The sequence below is a fragment of the Microcebus murinus genome, chromosome 3 (assembly GCF_040939455.1).
Source record: "Microcebus murinus isolate Inina chromosome 3, M.murinus_Inina_mat1.0, whole genome shotgun sequence".
Lineage (NCBI taxonomy): Eukaryota > Metazoa > Chordata > Mammalia > Primates > Cheirogaleidae > Microcebus > Microcebus murinus.
Window position 1 is genome coordinate 98,069,489 of NC_134106.1, and position 21,126 is coordinate 98,090,614.

At 42.6% G+C, this 21,126-nt stretch overlaps 1 protein-coding gene across 2 annotated transcripts in view; it reads right to left on the bottom strand.

Moving 5' to 3' along the window:
* The window catches only part of ADGRA3 (adhesion G protein-coupled receptor A3), a 116,018-nt gene extending 100,269 nt beyond the window's left edge, over positions 1-15,749 (bottom strand). For both annotated transcript variants that reach the window (XM_012737488.2, XM_012737487.2), the window contains exon 1: positions 15,215-15,749. In XM_012737488.2, coding sequence (XP_012592942.1) covers positions 15,215-15,456 — 242 coding nt within the window. In that variant the 5' untranslated portion in view covers positions 15,457-15,749. The remainder of the gene's footprint in view (positions 1-15,214) is intronic.
* Positions 15,750-21,126: the final 5,377 nt, after the last annotated feature.

Consider the following 21,126-nt stretch of genomic DNA (forward strand, 5'->3'; position numbering starts at 1 on the left):
TAAAACTGACCTTGTCCTTCTGGGGTAAAGTGACCTCAAGAAAGCCAATTAACTGATCAGGAGAAAATTTCTTTTATACTAATAGAAGTATTCAAGCTAATAAATAAAGAATGATAAAATTGGATTATCACCATTTTGCAACCACTAATAATATAATTGATTTAGGCAATAATACCAATGGCTACTAACATCATTTTTTTATAAAAAGATATTATATATCCCATTTATATAAGTATACAACAGCACCTTCTTGCCAGAGTCCCCCTTGAAGCTGAGAAATGAAAAATGGTACCTCAAAATTTTAATTTATGTTTCTCAATGTGAATTTGTGCTCCCCTCCTGAGAAGGTCTGGAAATGTCCTTTGACCATTACAACAGGTTATAAGGACAGGCTCTGTCCTTATTACTGCTTCAACTGAAATCCTGGTTCCATCACCTACTGCTTAGGTGACCTCATCAGGGAACTTAATGAGCTTCTATGCCTCACTTCCTCATGCACAAAACAGGGATCATAATAATAAAGACCTCATTAGGGAACTATGGAAAGTAACTAATACAACTTAAACACTTAACTACAGGATCCAGCATACTCAGCAATCATTACCTATTATTATTAGGCCATATTTCCAATGGATCATATGTCTTTTCCTACTAATTTATATATTAATCCTATATCTAAATAGATAGGAACCATCCTTTTCCCCAGTATAGTCCCCCAAAGATCCATGGGCAGCTGGTCCAAATACTGGGACCCACTCTCATTAGATTATACTTGGAGAGAACACTTTGGAAATTATGACTGAGAAGTGAAATTAGTATTTTGGATAAGGATAGAGCTTACTATTAAGCATAAAATCTAAATAATTCTACTGGTAAGAAATCTCTCCAGACGTTTCGTAAATGTAGGTGTCTGAGCCACTTTTAAAGTAGGTATGGAAACTATCATGAATAGTGAAGACGCCTGCTATGTACAAAAGACCTGTCTGAGCATAAGACTGTAAACCAAAGAAACAATTAATACAGTTATTAACATAGTTTCAGGCTTCCGGGGCCATTGGCGAATAATGGCTCATGGCTCATGGCTCATGGCCCACCGCCTCCCCAAGCCATGCCCTTGACAGATCATTATTCAGTCCTGACACTTTCCTTACAAGCTCACACAGCATTTCCAACAGCTACTCCCAGCTCACTGGGGCAGGCCTTCAAGAAATCTATTTGCCACACTGGTTCTATTGCAGAAACCACCGCAAAGGCAACTACAACCCAAGTGTACTTTTATAACTGGTAGGGGGACTGCGGCCAGGAAGAGACCTGACCACTTAGAGTTAGGTGAAGCAGGAGACAACAGAGGGTCAACAGGAAACTGCTATGAAACAGAATCAGCCAGAGCACTGGCATTAAAGGATTCCACAATAGATACCTGGTAATACAAAGCCATAAAAGGTGGGGGAGAATACAGGAAAGAAAAATACTACTGTAGTACAGAATCTGCAAGATGTCTATAAAGTCTGGAAATCAAAGAAAATAAAAATATGTGCACGTATGCATAGTCATCAAGGACATCTTCACTACATAAAAAACAAAACATCTATGTCTCTGAAATCTCTGGACACCCCGGAGATTTATCTGGTACTTAGAAATTCAGACAAACAGGATGGTTTACTCACAGAGTTGGGGTTTAAAAGTTTACATCCCTATAGATGGGAATAGCAGAGGACAGAACAGTGATATGCAAAGGGACAACCAGAGTTCACATGCTAAAAATGCTCCTCCAGTATTCCGATCTTAAATATAAATCCAGTTAACACAAGGAGAGCACAAGGTCCCAAGGTTGGGATTAGCCCTAAAGAGGGCAGGTCTCAGCCTGCAAGTAAGGGGCAATTAGTGGTGAGAAAAGGCAAGCAAAGCTCAGGAACCAGGCAGCCCAGACGCTAATTACAAGCAACCCCAACCACCCACCCCGCAAGAAAACAACCCCTCCACTTACTATTATAATGCAATGTAATGATGCAATGAATCAGCTCTAATAAAACGACTGGAGCTTCGTTAAATGTGAGTGTAACTTCTATGACTTTTTAAAAACACTTTAGCACTCTTGTCAGATTTGTTTTGGTTTTGTAGGATCTGTAAAGAAATCACAGAGTTTTAGCAGCCATAAAGAGCCCTTTAAAAAAATCTAGTTCAAAACCTCATTTTACTAGTTTCAAAAGTGAAGGCCAGAAATGCTGTGATTTGCCAAGGGTCACAATTCCACTTGGTAGCAAAGTCAACAGGAGTCCCTACATCCATTCAGTCTCCTGCTATTTGCTCTGTATCCTCCTTTCTAGTTGTCTTTATTAAATAAGGGCTAGGAATGGCAGTTCCCTGCTCACCCAGAACAGTAGGACATGCAGACTGAACTTTGCCTAAAAGAGAACTAAACTGTTATGAATTCCTCTCACTTCAGATGGAAACCTACCCAAAATGCAATTCTCTTCTCTATAATGTTCTTTTTCCTTTCATCTTTACACAGCAGATATGTTTGAGATAAAGTCATTTATTATTCCAGGACAAAATTTTCAATCTCAACAATGTAGATACACAAAGGATTGTATTGTTTATTAACAATAAATACTGAATTACAAATCTAAGTATAACTGCCCCTGGTCATTTACACAAACACTTGATGATAGCAAAATGGGATGTCAAAATTCTTTCCTTCCACAGTTAGTCACTTGGGTATGATAAGGACTAGGTGAAAATTCTGTTACAGGTTGAATATCCCTTATCCGAAACACTTGGGACCAGAAGTGTTTCAGATTTTGGATTTTGCACTAAACTTACTGGTTGAGCACTCCTAATCCAGAAATCTGAAATCGCAAATGCTCCAATAGCAATTCCTATGAGCATCATGCCAGTATTCAAAAATTTTTAGATTTTAGAGCATTTCAGATTTTCAGATTTGAAATGTTGAACCTGTACTTTGTTTTCCCACCAGTCAGCCACTTCTAAAGAAATGGTTCAACACAAAAAACAAGTCTTCTGTATCAACTGTTCTTACCCCTAACCCTACCACCAAAGAGAGCATTTAAGTTGTCTGTGACTTTTATGGGCATAACAATAGTTAGAATTACAGGCCTAGAGTCACAGTCCTAGGCAAGAAGCCAGGCCCAGCAACCTACAAAACGTGTAACTTGAGAAGATCAATTTACCTGTCCACGCATCAGTTGGCACACCTGTCAAATGTGGACAATACCAAGTTCATAAAGCTGTTTTAATGATTGAGATTTCGTACATGAAGCATTGGGCACAGTACATGATAAATACACATGCTAAATACCCAAATGTTGGTTGTTTTAGAACTTTTAAATCAGTTAAGGACACTTATATATAACGTTCTAAAGGTCAAAAAGCTCTTATACCTGAGATTTCTCTAGTCTGGTAATTCAAGATAATTACCAGTTTTAGGAGAAATTCAAACTAGCATTAGAAAGAAACCTCTTCTAAAATAAAAAACAAATCAAAAGAAAAAAAAACAGGTTCTTAACCCTGTTGTGATGGCTAATTTTATCTGTCAATGTGACTGGGCTAAGAGATGCCCAGACAGCTGGCAAAACATTATTTCTGGGTGTGTCTGGGAGGATGTTTCTAGAAGAAATTAGCATTCACATTGGTGAACTGAGTAAAATAGAAGGGACTCCCCAGTGCAGGTGGGCAGCATCCAACCCCAACCAATCTGTCAAGGGCCTGAACAGAGCAACAGGGCGGGAACGGCAAATTCACTCTTTGCTAGAGCTAACACATCCATCTTCTCCCGCCCTCCAACATCCGTGCTCCTGGTTCTCAGGATTTCAGACCCAGATGGAGACTTACAACATCTCCCCAAGCCAATTCTCATTCGCAGGCCTTGGAACCTGGACTGAATCACACCACCGGCTTTCCTAGTTCTCCAGGTTGCAGATCATGGGAATTCTTCATCTCCATAACCACATGAGCCAATTCCTATAATAAATCTTCTCTTTTATCTATCTATCTATCTATTCATTCTATTGGTTCTGTTTTTCTAGAGAACTTCAATATACCTGTATATTAGGTAACACAAGTAGGGTTACATCACAACCAGAAACAGCAGGTCTATCAAAGTAATTTCATCAGAAGGATAAAGAGAAATGTTTTCTGAAATCCTATTTTCTTGAATGAGAACACTGAGAAGGAGAAGCCCAGGATCATTAGTTTGACTTTACTACATGGCAACATACCAACAGAAAAACAAATGCATCACTGGAAAATAAACTGAGTCAGTATAAAATAACCAGTAAGGCTTACATAGCCCCATAGACCAGTAAGATAGCATAGAAGTTAAAGAGCAAGAAGGAACCTGGGTGAGCCATGCTATGTTCACCCCCAAAACTCTTTTTCCAGCCAAAGAGGGAGCCTGTTACTCATTGACCGCAGATCGTTAAGGACTCCTCACGTTTTCCTTTTCATTTTAAAGCTGTCATCACTTACTCTTGCTCTGGATGTACTAAGACTTAATATAGAAGGTCTCCCTAATTTTCCCCTCTCATGTGCACTGCACAGGGCAGAAACAGAACATTTCCAATGTTAAAAGTTTTATAATCACTAAAATGGGAAAAGATGGAAAAACACAGGAACTGAGAAGATTACAAAGCTTAAAAATAAAAGAAACAAACAAACAAAAAGGTCTTAGAAAGTTACTAATCTGTGGTTGTTGCTAACTTCTTAGCTAAGCTGATGGACAAGTTTTTCAACTTTATCCCTGAAGGAAGAACTCAAATATTTTTTTTTTCCAACAATGAGCACTGAAAAATTCCAATTCCAATTCTCATAGAATGGTTCACTGGGGTTCTTTAAGTAGGCAATAATCTCAAACCCACAATCCCTATTTCTCATAGTTTCAGACTGGGTGGCACTCACTCCCAGGAGCCTTACCTCAAAAAGCATGCCACCTCCTTGAGGTACTGCCCTTCCTGGGTCTGTCTTGGCAGGAAAACCATGCAGCCAAGCCAGCCAGTTCCCCCTGACACCTCCCCGGTCCAGACCACGTAAGGATGAAAGAATGGTTTAATTAGTAAACACAGTTGCCGAAATTCAATAATTAGCATTAGCAATAATTGAATGTGCCCATCATGCTAAAGGACCAGAATAAGAAGAAATGTGGTAGAGACTAAAAAAAAAGTTTAATCTAGGCCAGGGGTCCTCAAACTTTTTAAACAGAAGGCCATTTCACTTTCCCTCAGACCACTGGAAAGAGTGCACTGTGGGCCCAGGACGAGTTGGCTGCTAAGCAGGACAGGCAGTGGGGGCAAAAACACCCGGAGAGCTGGATGAATGTGCTAGGCGGCCAGTATGTGGCCCTCGGGCCATAGTTTGAGGACACCTGATCTAGGCAGACTTCATCAGGAGCACGGGGCAGAAACTAGACAGCAAGAGGCTAAAACTGAAATAAGAGGTAAGGAAATAAAGACAGTGGAGTCAAGCTACTTTTCAAGAAGCTTACTTGTGATGGAAAGAGAGTGATCACCCCACATGGAGCTACAATGGGGTATTCTGCATAGGGGAGTTTTTCTTAACAGAGGAGAAAAGGATGTGGTCCTATATGCTGAGGAGAAACATCACAGACTAGGGGAGAAGTTTAAAACACAGGGAAGATAAGTGAGAAGCAGGAGGGAATTGGATCAAGGAATTTTAAAACAACAAAATTAATCTGAGTAGGAGAGAGACAATTTTTACTATCAGATGAAACGTGGGAGTTTAAGCCTTGATCTTGTAGGTTGAATATCCTGCTTTGAACAGTCTCAAGTTTATCTATGATAGATTCATCCCACCTAAGAATAATGCAAGATCATTTCCCTACTCCTAGTTGTGAAAAAGAACAGTAGGAAAAAAATGGCACGTCTTTGTACCAAGATTTACTGAGTGCTTATGTGCTAGATACTGGGATACAGAGAGAAATATGGCCGTGAGAAGTCCACAATCTGGTAAGAAAGTTAGGACTGTAAATAAATAATTCAAAACAGTATGACTGTTGCCACAATGCAAACAAACATGAGGTAGGAGGTGGTCACAAGGAATGGAAGAGCCAGCCCAGCACTGTCCACTAGGGTAGAAATGCAATTCCATGTCACTGGAAAGACTAGAATTTCAAGTCTTGGTCGTAAAGAGAGTTTACACTTGGTCTTGCTTAAAGCAAACAAACAAACAAAAGGCAAGTTATAAAAAAAAGATAAACCTAATAAAAAGGACATCCCTCTTCAACACTGCCCTGGAGATGAATGCACCACAAGTCAATTTCTCGTTGCCTTTTTCATGAGAAGAGTCAGGAAGAATTGCACAATAAAACAAAGAATGCTTTTAAGTCTTATCTTGATGGGAAATGAATCAATTTAATTAGACTCAGATTCAAGCACATTTAAAGAAAAAACTTTTAACAACTGCATTAAAGAACCTGCATTATAGTTACACTTCTACGGCTGCTCTAAGTTCCCCTCAATTAAATCTAAGGAGGGCTTGAAGTGTCATCCCTAGCACCACCTTTCACCTGCTTTCTAGCCTACCCACAATATCAGGACAGCCATCACAGGAGTGGCTATTAAATACCTGTCACTATACTAGGTGCTACAGATGCAGGAGCAAGTTAAGTCTGATACTTCACCAGAACTGACACTCCAGATGAGGCCAGGTCACACAGTTGGAACCATGGGAGAAATGTCTTCGTATCAGGAGTGAATTTATCAACACTTACTGATCACATACTATGCTTTTTGCCCAGTGCTTGGGGAGGCAGTACGGGCTGGAATGGGACTGGGGAGCTCACATAACTTCACGGATCCTCTACGTCTTCCCAGCCTTGGTAGTGAGTGGGCACATTTATTCTCCTTCATTGGAGACATCTTGGCCACAAGTACAATTCTTGAACAGGTGAGGGGCAGCATTTTTACACAGAGGGCTAGCAATCCTGCCAAAAGATTTTCTCATGCTTATGATAGCACTGCCATCAAGCAGAATGATAAAAGGGTTTGATGAAAACTCTAAACAATAGATGGTGAGGGTGACGGGCAATTCAGAACTTCTTATGTGTAATATATAATTCTATATACCTGCCCCCCACAATGATGATTACTTAGGAACAAAAGAAAAGACTGCAATATGCATGACAATTCAAACATTATGTCATTTACACTTAAAAAAGCAAATACAAGAAAGAAAAAAAATGTAATTTTTAAAAAATTTTATTTAAACTGAGAACCAAAAATGGCAGTAATCTGAACTGATAGAAGCTTAAAGCCACTAGCAGATGCCTGACACCTGAGCTGATTCAGGTTCACAGCCTGGCAACAAAGTTCTGTGTCCTGACAAAGGAAATCTCTTATCAGAGTGTCTCTAACATGCTTATCAAGGTAGGCCCTCAAATACTGTTGGACAGATGCTTGCTGCTGTTAGAACCTTTCATTTTATTCATTTAACTCCACAACCATCCCTAAAACCTTATTGCCCTTAACCCCATAACTTGATATTAAATTAGACTTTAGCAGGTCACTCTCTGCTTTATGAATAGTCATTTTTCTTGGCTCCTATGAATAAGGCCCTAACTGGAATCTCTAAGCTATCTGTCCTAGAAATGTCTCTTGATTTCATCGTCTTTGCTCCACTTGGACAGCTCCTCCCTCCCATGTGAGGCAGCTGCCCTCAATTTGTTCCTCTGCTCTTTCTTCTACCTTCTTTTGTTGCAGCAGGTGACAGCTGGTGACTATGGTTAACCCTTCGGGTTGCTGGGCTACTAACCAACAGGTTCTCAACCCAGGTGACATCAGAACCACCCAAGGAGGTTCTGAAAAGTACCAACTGTCCAGGCCCCATCCCTGAACAATTAAATCAGAACGTGAGGTCTCTAGTCCAGGCATCTGAACTTTAAATGCTGCCTGCTGATTCAAATACAAGGTTGAAAACTTCAATACCAAACTCACCAATGATTCCAGGTAGAGGAAGGGTTTTGTGCTAGTAGATGGACATGAGAAGAAAAGCAACGGTGGTCACAGAACAAAAACATCCATCAGTCCCTTTAGCAAGGTTGTTCGTATACCAGTCTTGCAAATTCCCCTTTAGAAAGTCCATGTGCCCATTAAAATAGCTAGAAATCCACAAGTTACCCCCCACCCCCGCCCTCTACTGCTATCTTAGCAAAGTGTGACAACAGAGGAAGACACAGGTTAAATAACTTCATAAAGGGCTAGATGGTCATATCTAACCAGGGGCAAGAGCCAGAGCTCCAGAAAGACACATAAGACTAGCATAAAATTGGTCTAATAGACCAAAAGAAAAGTCAAGCCCAAAGATAAGAAGTCAAATAAATCCTCAAGCAGGAGAGGCACTGAAAAACTATTTGCTAAATGAATGCAAAAGCAGGCAGTTTAGGATAGGAATTATCGATAATGCCACTAGAAAACAGTAAAGATTAAAAGTGAATTCTGGTCTTCACCCAGCCCCTGCTGTAGGAAGGCATAGACTCAAACCTGGGCTTGCAGCTTGCAAACAAATAGGAAAAAGAAGATCAGGGTACTGGGGTGAGGGAGAAGAGGTGAAGGTTCTGTATTATTTTTATGAAACCAACCCCTGAAACCTTCTGTTTGTTCCCTTCCTGTCCTCTGCTGAATAGAAAAGATCAGAGAATAAGAAATGCTTTATTAGATAAAAAGCAAAAGCAAAGCCTAGTATCTGCACCATGCTCAGCACGGTACTTAAAGTGGTCAAGGCATGTGCCTTCTACAAGACACGTACTACTTTTCTGTCCCACTCCACTCCCAACATGTAGGTTATTCCCTTACCAAATATGCAACATTTCTGAAAAGTTTAGTCAAGAAGGAAGAAAAACAACCTTGGGAGGAACTGCATACTTTTTTAAAGCTCCCTCTTCAGACTAAAATTGTCTGCATTTGAACATAAATGCAAGTTAAACCATACATAAAGCATTAAAATTACACTAAATTTTAAAATAAATTACTCAGGCGCCAATTAACGTATTGAGCAAGTTTGCATCTATAGCTTCTTAATCTTTATGAAAACTCAGTTAATAAGCCACTAAAACTTAAAGAATTCTGTATCCTAATTTTTGTCTGTTCATGAGAAAAATGTTGTCACAATAATAAATTAGCTATGTTCTTTGGATTTAAGATTCCTCCACAGGCTTGAGCCAATACAGAAAACAATCACGTTCTGAAAAGAAGCTGAATGAAATAAAAAAGTCATTGACTGTTCTTATAAGAAACTACATCCTGTGTCATTTTCTGAATTTCTTTCAAGAGTTTTTACTTCTGGTTTTTCTCTGTTTTTAAAATCCATCTTTACAGGCTCCTGGGAATACAAGCTAGAACTACTAGGACAAACCTCTCTAAACATATTTGTTTGTTTCTAGGCTTGGTATACTGCCAAACCCACCAACTTCTCTCATTTACTCTTGATGCTGGGGGACTCTAAGCAGGCAAGAAGCAACAGGATTTAAAGGCTGCTTCATGCAAAAACCTTGTCATCGTATCAGAAAAACTAAAGACTTGCATTCATGGACAAAATGCCTAAGTCAAAATCTGCAATAATTCTGAGCAGTATTCCTGGGAAGAATTCTGGGCACTTTCCAATACAGTTTACGTATGTACTTGCCATACACATGAGACCAAGTAGGTCAAACGTAACATTAGATATGTTTAAATATACCTATTTTTGAATTGGGGATCCTACAGCTATGAAACTAAATAAGCAAATGTTCTCATTTGCTATAATAAGATAAAATTTTGAATTTACATCCCCCACTTTTCCTGATTTTCCATCATCCAACCATATCTTTGTTAGCGTTACGATTGCCAATGAAGAACAATTACATACCCACCCATACTCAGGCACTGTGCTAAGACAGGTCTGAGTCCTTCTCTTCAAGAGTATGTGCATCATACCCTTCTATGATACAACAGAAGCACAGAAAATGACATGAAAGCGGATAATAAGAGCTACCTGGGTTCAGAGAAGGGAGGAATCAGAACACCCAAACAGTGAAGAGTTCGTAGCAGCAGAGCTGAATTGTAAAGAACCCAGAATTTACCAGAGCAGGGATTCCAAGGCAAGCATGCCTGTCTTAGCCAAGGCACACAGGAAGTAAAGTACAAACTCTGCTCAGGGGATAATGGCAGGCACCCTTTAGACAAGCAGAGAACTTGTATCCAAGACGACTCCTTAGATGAATGCATTATGTTTTATTTTAAAAATCCCTGAACCCCTGGCACTCAGCACTGTGCCTGCAATATAACACTGCCTCAACAAACCTCCATAAAAAGAAAAATAATCTGTGCTGGGTATTGGCTAATCAGGCTACAGAGGTATGTTAAGACCCTGAATTCAAGGATAACAACCTTACCCAGCAGCTCCTAACAACCTTACCCAGCAGCTTCACCAGTAGGAATTCAGGTCACAACACCTTGCCGGTCTACTCATTAAAATCACTCTGCTCCTCTCTCCCTCGGCTGCGCTCACCTGGCAAGGAAGCAACCTGGCTACACCCAAGCATCTCCAGGCTGAATCCAGCTAGAGAAAAACAACTGCGCTTACCATTTCCCTTAAATCTGACCACAAGGCAAAAATGGACATAGCTAAACCCTAATGACTTCTGTGCACTCCCCAGTGGGTTCACTTTCCAAAAGGACCATTCACTTCTCTTTCACCTTCCTCCCCTCCTTTCTCCCTTCCCCTGCCAGATGTCTTTGGGACAATACAAGCAGTGGGACCAGAACTTCCTCTTCTTTACCCACCGCACCCCACTGCCCTCCTGCCTGCCTTGATGCCCATGGCAAGGTGGGGTTGGACCTACCCTGGTGGCATCAAAAGCCAAACTCCCCACCTGTGCTTCCGTCCGCCATTCTCCCTTCAAGCCACCCAGCCTAACTTCTTTCACCTATGGTGCTTAGATACTGCTCAGAGAGGGCACTGAACTCCAGCCTGTCAAATCCAGTGGTCTGTCCATTTATTGGTCTTTCAGTATTGGATCTATCAGCACTTCTCAACTGGCACAACCGTTCCTGTCTTGACAAGTAAACTTCTCTTGGCTTCTAGGACCAGATTCTACCACCACCCTTTCCCCCGTTGCTACCCCAGCCTCTCAGCAGTTCCTTCTCACCCTCCTCTGCAGGCTCCACCATGCCCCAGTGTGGCTCTGCCTGGGCCACCTCTTCTCATGTGCACACTCTTCCCTAACTGACCCCAACCAGACCCATGTTTGAAATACCATGTGTAGGCCAACAGCTCCGAAGGCTCTCTCCACATCTAGTGGGCCAGTCACCATTCCCTACCCCTCCTCAGGAATGCCCTCTTCCCCTACTCCATCCAATCTTTCCCTTCCTTCAGGCCATGCTCAAGTCCTAACTTCTCTAGGAAAATAAAAACCTTCCAATCAGTTCACAGCCACACTGATCTCTCCCCTTTTCAGGCTTCCTAAAGCATTGAAACAGTCAGCAGCTCAGGATTTATTACTTAATTACAGACATTCTTTAATTGTTCCCTAAATGCCTGCTTCCTATTGTGCAAATCCTTTCCCCCCAACTAGGTTTACGTTTCTGAACAATTCAAGCATTCTTTTTCTTGTACCTGGTTCTGAAGCACAATGGTGATGTCCAAATAATTATCAGTTCTTTGGTTGCAAACAAAAATAATTTTTTATAAAGTAAGAACCAAAACTCATGTACTATTTTAGTGTGTTCATCTTAGAAAAACCTGGAAGTTATTTGGCAAATCACAAATAATTTTTTTAAATTTTTCTTTGTCTAGAATCACCATGTAGCATCATGAGGAAAATATATTTGGAAAAGAAGAGCTGAATGTGTAAAAGTTCCTATCAATGAAGTCCTCAGAACTTTTAAAACTTAAAATATTGAGCAACATTTCATACAAAGCATAGGAACATAATTTATATTCCCAACAAAAATATTAAATGCAGGTAAATTTTTATTCAATTTATGTGTTAAATTATACATGCGATTTAATATTTCAAATCAAAAAGTCTACAAGAAATACTGGAAACAAGTGTAGTCAAGCCACAGATTTATTTCTGCCAGACCTCTCTTGGTAAGCACAGCTATGGAAATGAGTGTAAAACAGTCAAAAGGTCAGAGCTTTGGGCTATGGTGAAATCCAGTTCATCCACTAAATAGAAATTCTTCATTATTTAAAAAACAAATTCTATCTTACCCACGTCATTCTCCCAATGCTCATCAATCAATGTTCCTCCTTGCAGCCACATCACAACTCGGCTGAAAACACGTGGCCACGTCTAAGGGCTAAAAGCTGAATCAAGGGAGCCTGTCTTGTCTTTGGCTTGGCCCCTATAGCCTCCCCTCTGACCACTCTGGGCACTGGACACTTGCCCTTGACATTCCAGCAATACCAACTGCAAAGCGTCATAACCGGACACTGTCCTCTCCAAACCCATGGGCATGCAGAGGTCCCCCACTTCCAACCCCTCTTGTCCTCCCCTTGTCCCCTCACCGTTTTCTTCACAGTTATCTTTCCAAAATTGGCTCAAGATCCTCAGATCCTCAATGCCACCAACTGTGCCCATGAGGGCCTTGGTTGCTCTCCTCATGTGTACGGGGTAACAGAACATTTACCATTCTGTTCGGAGACTTATTCATGAATTTTTCTCCCCAAATACCCATAAGTTCTTGCAGAAAAAAAAGACCATGATTTTTATACTCTGTAGTGAATTACACAGCATCTCCCAAAAAGATATGTCCAATTCCTAACTTTTGAATGTTATTTGGAAACACAGTCTTTACAGATATGATGAAGCAAATGATCTTGATTGAGATGTGACCATCATGGACTTAGGGTGAACCCTAAATTCAACGGCTGGTGTCCTTAGAAGAGAAAGGAGAGGATTAGAGAGACCCACGGACGAAGGTCATGTGAAGACAGGGGCAGAGACTGGAGCTATGCTGCCACAAGCCAAAGAACACCAGAAGCTGAAAGAAGGAAGGACAAATTCTCCCCTAAAGTCCTTGGAGGGAGCACGGCCCCACTGACACTGTAATTTTGGATTTGTGGCCTCCAGAACTGCGAGAGAGTAATTTTGTTGTTTCAAGCCACCAAGTTTGTGGTAATTTGCAGGAGCCCCAGGAACTAACACATAGTCCAAACCTCAGCACACTACGAACTACCTAGGGACTGCTCAACAAAGACCGTGTTGAACTAGGATGATGGAGGCAAAGGGGAAAGATGAGAAAGCATCTGAATTGCAGGGCAAGAATCTGGGACAGGGACCCAGCAGCTAATTCACGGTGAGAACTTAGGCAAGTCACTCATCTACAATGACTCTCTGATTATCTGCCTACAACGAGGAAACTGGCCCGTAAGACCCTCTATCAGGCCTGATATACCTTGAACCCACTTCATCCAGAACCAACAGCTTTATTTAATTGGTCCTTAAATAAATTACACCCTCCTCCCATTCACTAAATAAACTTTATTAATTTTATTTTCATCTAAAGAGCATTCAGGTACAAAAAGAAAACTGGATTAATATTTCAAAGACATTTATACTTTAATCAGTCATGAAAAATTTAGTAAAACAGTTTAACTGATAATATGCAAAAAAGCAATTTTCTACCACGTCACCTACTTTTTTCTGCAAAGCAAAATCAACAATTTACAAGTAGTTGATCTAATCCAGCTGGAATTGTTGACATTTTTACGTCAGAAAAACCGGACCTAAACATGAATCAACTTAAGCACCACTCACTGACCCAGCCAGGAGGGAGAGGACCTAAATGTTTGTAAGGTCACTGTATGATGACTCATTTTTGCACAAGGGACATCTCCAACACTGGGGTTTTTCTCCACTTAACTCAGACTATAATTAAGGTCCCATGCCCAAAATTTCCACTTCAAAGAATCTGGCTAAGAAATAAATAAATACGACTACTGCCACCACCACCAAATGGTAAAGTGTTAGTAAAGGAGTGAAGCAAAACAAAAACTATCTGTCTTCATGCGTCCATAAACAAAACATCTCACACACACAGTTTTCATGTGTTAAATGTTTCCTAATTCAAAAAAAAAATGGAAATGAGTAAACAAAGGTGTTAGTAATGATATTTACACGTATCCAGCCTGTACATCCTCCTGCTGAAATTAGATTAAATAAAAATCCGTATTTTAAGTGTTTTCATAGATCATGCTGCGACCCTGGACCCTGGCCTTCGTGTTTTTATAGTGGCAGCCTTGATTCTTTTTTAGGAAACCAACCAAAACAACAGAGGAACACGGAGCCAGGGACTCATATTTCAGTTTAACAAAATATGCACTAGAAACACTTAGACTTAAAACTTTTCCAATTCCAATTCATCGTTCAGAAAACAAAATCAACAGTCAATGGGGCCAACTGTTCTGCTAGAATTGGCAGAACGACGCCTGCAAAACTGGACCGTGAATCCTAGCACAAAGTGAGTTACCAAAAGTTTTCCTTCTACGTAGAAACTCAACCCAAAAATCAAAAGTTCCTAGAGTTGGAAGGCATCACAAACCCGGTTTTCAATTCCTAAGTTCTTGGCTTTAAATATGAGCTCTCATACACATGAAAACGGGACTGGAAGGTAGGTGTGCAACATAACCTCTAATGTTTCTAACCCTTAATAACAACTCTTAGGAGGTGCTCTTTAACTGTAATAAAACTAGGTTACAAAAGGCAAAAGAATAGTATCGAGGTTTGGGGGTCCCACGCAGGGGCGTTCCAAGTCCTTGCGTCTGCAAACTACCATCTAAGTGTAAATTAATCTGCACAGAAGGAGGACTGGCACGTCAAATCGAGCACTGTGTTTTTTGGAAGCCCGGGATGAATGAGCTTCAACTCCGCCGACTGCAAGTTTACTTGCATCCTCACGTGGCACCGCGCAGCCACAGAAGCGCGGCGCCCGGGACCGCGCGGGACCCGCCCGGGGAACCTGAAAACTTTACTTTGCAAACTAGCGGAGCTCGGAGGCAGATTCGCTTGCCTTCCCCCGAACTGCACCCATGCCAAGCACACAAGGGCTTTCTCAGCACCATCCCCCGCCTGCAGCTTCATTCACACAAAGGCGCGTGGGTGCCCGAGGACCCTCTCCAAAGTTGAGCAGAGAGAAAGAAGCGAGGGGATCAGAAAGAGCCGGGGAGGAAAGGACCGGGTGTCCCGTGGGCTACTCACAGGGTGACCGTGCGGTTGGGCAGCGTGTCCGGGGGCAGGACCTGCGCGAGCTCCAGGCTGCTGCACACCACCTTGCCCTCGGCGGCGCCTGCTGCCCTGCCGGCCCCTCGGGGTCGCCCATCGTGCTTGCAGCCGGGGGGCAGCGCCACGGCGCCGCCGCCGCCTCCCAGCAGGGCGAGCAGCGCGAGCGGCAGCAGCAGCGGCGGCGGCGCGCGGCCCCGCGGGGACCGGAGCGGCTCCATGCTGCGGGCCGGGCTGCGGGCCGGGGCCTGCGAGCCGAGCGGCGGCGCACTGGCCTAGCGGGCCGCCCCGGCGCCCGGGCGGGCGGTCGCGCTGCACGGGCCCGGAGGCGCCTGGAGCCTCATGGCGGCCGGGGGACTGGCCCTCCTCGGCGCCGACATGCTCCTTTGTCCGCCGCGGCTGAGCTCGGCCTCTGGGGAGCAGCGGGGTCACGGCCGCACGGGTCCCAGCGCCGCTCTACGGCGCGGCGGGAGCACCGCCTCCGCCGCCGCCGCCGCCTCCCCCGGCCAGGGCCCGCGGCGGCTCCTCCCCGCCCGCCGCCGCCGGCCGCCCACGCCCCTTCCCTCCTCCTCCTCCTCCGACTCCTCTCCCGCTCCCCTCGCCTGCCGCCGCCGCGGGGAGGGGCGCGCGCTCCCGGGACCTGCCGGACCGACTTTGGGCCCCGCGCGCCCGGCCACCACCTCGGGGCAGGAGTTATGGGGGACCCCGGGGAAGCACTGTAACCCTTGGAGAGGGCGGAGAAAAAGTTCTAGTCCAAACTCCAGCCGCGGTGGCTACTCTGCCGCACGTTTCCCTTCGCCGCCACCGCCCTGCAGACAAAGCCGCCCTGTGCGCCCCTGGGGACCGCCCATTCCGCCCGAGGAGCCCAGGCCGGGAGGACAGAGTGGGAAGAAGAGCAGTCCTGGTAACCGATGGCCAACAAGCCCAAGGGGGAAAGTGCCCAAGACCAAGTGCCTTGGAAAGAATCACCTTCTCACCTCACTGCATGCCCATTTGTTCCAAACACGCCAGAGCCGGGAAACAGGTTCCACTCCAATAACGTGAACTCTCTGAAGTTTTTTCTGGCCTTCAGCAGCAGCAGTTATGGTTCCTGCATAAGATGCATGGGGCCTCCCTGCAATGGCACCCCTTTGAAGGAAATTTCTCTCTGACGTCCAAAGGTACCTCAGATGTTCACCAGTTCGAGCAATAGTTAACAAACCGGTCAAGAGACCCCACCTGAATCAATTACTTTATCTATGATTACCAGACCTGCCCTAACATTTGCAAGTCCAGGGCCTGTTTATCCTATGTTTAAAAATTTATGAGGAATATATTAAGCTAGCAAATAAGATATGTTCTATTCTCCTACCTTGAAAAATGTACCTTCATAACAACCTGGAAGGCCAAGTTCATAAGCAGAATTCTCAGATACCTTTGCATTTCACCCTGAAATATGGCAGGTAGGAGAGTCAGATCCTAGCCCTTCCTCTGTAGCCCCTCACCCCATTTGCTTTCTGTGCCCAGCTCCATTGAAGAACAAGAGGAGCTTTCTTCACCTGTGTGTGGACACCCCAGCTCACGCAACCACGCTCTGGCCACACCTTCAAACAACCACCCTTTAGCTGCCCCTCAGGCTCAGGCCTGTGCATCCCAGTTGTTTGGTTCTCCATTGGGAGGACGATTCTGGGAAGATACCATCTCCAGGCCTCAAAGTGGCCTCGGGAATTTCAGTCAGGGAATTCCAGGATCCTGGGTCCTGTAGAGACACTGTAAAGTAGAAAGGCCACAGGGGCTCTGGGTGTTGGCTCTGTGGGTTTTTTACCCCATGAGGAGCAGAGTCAGGTTGGTGTCCTCTAAAATGGAAGGCCCATAGCAGGGGTTATTTTTGCTGGTTCTAAGGGGGCACTGCCTAAGGCCCCTACAGAGTTTGTTTTAGGGAGCAATTTCCGGGACTCTATCTGTTTAGAACTTTGAAATGGTTAGTAAATGGCCTCCATCTACCATACACTATTACATTATATTTGAATAGCAGTTCATTTGATCAATACTTTTTGGAATTCAACTATATAAACCCAACAGTGTCTAGTGCCAATAATACATTCTGTAGTGATAGAATTGTTCTAGATCTGTGCTGTCCAGTATGATGGCCACATGTGGCTATAGCCTTGGAATGTGGCTAGTGTGCTTAATAAGTGAATTTTTCATTTTATTTCATGTTAATTGGTTTATATTTGGATTTAAATGCCTCATGGCAACACCAGTGCCGTTGAACAGCACAAGTCTGGATGCTATACTAGATAGAAAAAGTGGGAGATGATTACTACCATTAGCAGTTTTAAATCTATAAATAACCTTAGACGGCAGACTGGTGCCTTTATGTTAAGGTGGGTAAAATTGTTCATATTTCTCTTGCATTTATCTGAAGAATCATTTTTCCCTAACAAAGTCATCACCATCATCATCTGTTTTTTAATAAAGATAAAAACTTCTTACTACAGATTGAGCATCCCTAATCCAAAAATTTTAAATCCAAAATGCTCCAAAATTCAAAATGTTTTGAGCACCAAGTGATGCCCACAAGTGGAAAATTCCACACCTAACCTCATGTGATGGGTCACAGTCAAAACACAGGCACACAACACACAGTTTATCCAGCATCCCTAAGGGAAGAAAGACCCTTCCAGCCCTCGTAAGCTGCAATATATGTTTTCTGCACATGCCCAGATTCCCCCACGCAAGTACACCCATGAAGGGTAATAAAATGGCCCATCTGCTGACCAGACATGCCAAACAATAGTGGATTCCCCGAGATGCCCCACGTGGGGCCAAGACCTGCATGCATTACTCACTGTGGTTTTTGTTTTTTAGGGTTTGTTGTTGGTTTTTGCTTATTCTCTGCTCTGTGGTATAAAGATATTGTTGAAAATGTCAAAAAGGCCTGCATATTCTCCTATGGGTAACAATGATAGGAAAAAGAAGAAGCATATATGTTTATCTATAGCACAGAAACTCAAGTTGTTGGAGAGACTGGACAGAAGTTTAAGTGTGAAACATTTTACAAAAGAGTATGATGTAGGAATGACCACCACCTATGACCTGAAGAAATAGAAGGATCAACTGTTGAATTTCTATGCTGAAAGTGATGAACAGAGACTAATGAAAGGTAGGAAAACATTTTGCATAAAGCTGAAAATGAAGATCTCAATTGTGTATTGAAAGATTGCATCTGTCAGTATTGCAGGGAACAAATGCCACTTAATGGTACCCTGATCATGAAACAAGCACAGATCTATCACAATTAACTGAAAATTAAAGGGAACTGTGAATAGTCAACAGGATGGTCACAGAAATTTAAGAAAAGTCACAGCATTAAATTTTTAAAGATTTGTGGTGATAAAACATCTGCTGATAACAAAGCAGGAGAGAAATTCATTGATGAGTTTGCCAAGGTCATCACTGATGAAAATCTGATGCCAGAACAAGTCTGTAATGCTGATGAAACATCACTGTTTGGGTGTTATTGCCCCAGAAAGACACTGACTACAGCTGATGAGACAGCTGCTGCAGGAATTAAAGATGCCAAGGACAGAATAACTGTGCTGGCATATGCTAATGCAGCAGGCACACATAATTGTGAACTTGCTGTGATAGGCAAAACCTTGCATTCTCTCTGTTTTCAAGGAGTGAATTTCTTACCAGGCCATTATTACGCTAACAAAAAAGGCATGGACTACCAGTGACACCTTTTTTTATTGGTTTCACAATTATTTTGTACCAGAGGCTCATGCTCGCTGCAGGGAAGCTACACTGGAGGGTGACTGAGAGATTTTGTTATTCCTTGACAAACTGTTCTGCTCATCCTCCAGCTAAAATTCTCATCAAAAGTAATGTTTATGCCATGTACTTCCCCCAAATGTTACTTCATTAATTCAGCAATGTGACCAGGGGATCCTTATATCCATGAAGAGTAAATACAAAAATACTGTCTTGAATAGCATGCTAGCAGAGGTGAACAGAGGCGTGGATGTGGCAGGCTTCCAAAAGTTTAGCTCGAAGGATGTCACGTGCTGTTGCCAGTGCTCGAAGCACAATGACTAAAGACACAGTTGTGCATCACTGGCACAACCTCTGGTTTGTTACTGTGTTCAGTGATGATGATGAATAAGGTGGCAACTTTGAAGCATTTCACATGTCAAGTGAGGAAAAAATGATGTCTGACCTCCTTACATATGCAAAAACATATAACTTCAGACTCAATCAGTTAGCTGGAAGAAGTGAATACCAAAGTGTTAAAGTGATAAGGGGGCTCCGGTTGTGCATTCACTGACTTGGAAAAGTAGCTGAAAGGGTTCTGAATCAAAGCATTCATGATAATGATGAGGAAAATGATGTTAACACTGCAGAAAAAGTGCCTATAGATGACACGGTGAAAATGTGCACCGGGTTTATTGAAGGACTAGAGCAGCGTGCATTGATAACAGAACACGAAATAGTGACAATTTAAACAAAAAATCAGGCCGGGCGCGGTGGCTCACTCCTGTCATCCTAGTACTCTGGGAGGCCGAGGCGGGCGGATTGCTCAAGGTCAGAAGTTTGAAACCAGCCTGAGCAAGACCCCGTCTCTACCAAAAATAGAAAGAAATTAATTGACTTGCTAAAAATATATATACAAAAATTAGCCGGGCATGGTGGTGCATGCCTGTAGTCCCAGCTACTCGGGAGGCTGAGACAGGAGGATCGCTTGAGCCCAGGAGATTGAGGTTGCTGTGGGCTAGGCTGATGCCACAGCACTCACTCTAGCCTGGGCAACAGAGTGAGACTCTTGTCTCAAAAAAAAAAAAAGTACATTTAAAAAAAAAAATCAAAGAGAGACTTATAAGACAAAAACCGTTGTTCATGAGGCCATATGACTCTGAAGGAAACATTCAGAAAAGCTACCCAGCCGCACACCTCCCATGCCTAGAGGACCCACTTCCTGGTCCCTCAACTGCTTCTGATGTTTCTTCTCACCTAGAAAAATAAAATACACTGTACAGTAACCTTTTAATCAAAACACAGCATCATAGGTGGAGACTGAAATCCTGCTGTTGTTTGCTGCTGCTGTTAACAGCTTTCACAGGGGTTCTGGGGATGCTGTTGTCCTGCGTAGTTAACCCTGCACGCATTTTTTCCTTCACTGTATTAATGGTGTGCCATATTTTTTACTAAGTGCTTATGTGTAAGTAAGTGTAAGAAAATGATTCTTTGTGGGTAGCATATAAATTCAGAGTCAGGAATGATGGTGATGCCAAACAACCACGGATTGTTCACATGGAGGCTGAGATAGTGACTAGTGGCACCTTTGCTTTCTGATGGTTCGGTCTACACAAACTTCATTTCAAACACAAAGTTGTTAAAGACAGTGCATAAAACTACCTTCAGGCTATGTAAATAGGGAACAAATTAAACAAGTGAATTTTTTGTTTAGATTTGGGTCCCATCCCCAAGATATCTCACTATATATGTGCAGATATACCAAAATCCAAAAAAAAAAAAATTTCCAAAATCATAATCACTTCTGGTCCCAAGCACTTCAGATAAGAGATACTCAATATGTAGAGCAATATAGAAGTTTTTAATAGCCATAGAAACCATACATATTGATGACATAAATTGTCATGTGAACTTATAGTAGGTGTCCATTTGGAAGTCCATAGTTGAAGCAAATGTGTGTGTCTATTTTGAAATGTTTACCACAGGTACTAACATCAATTTGGTACATATTTTCTTTTTACTTCACTGTAGTTGCAAAAGTTATAAAAAGTACAGAATTATCAGAAAAAGAGATATCATAAGTGGTACCATGAATCTAAGGAGAAATATGGAAGAAATGTTTTTATTATATGGATAATTTCAGTTATTCTTGCACA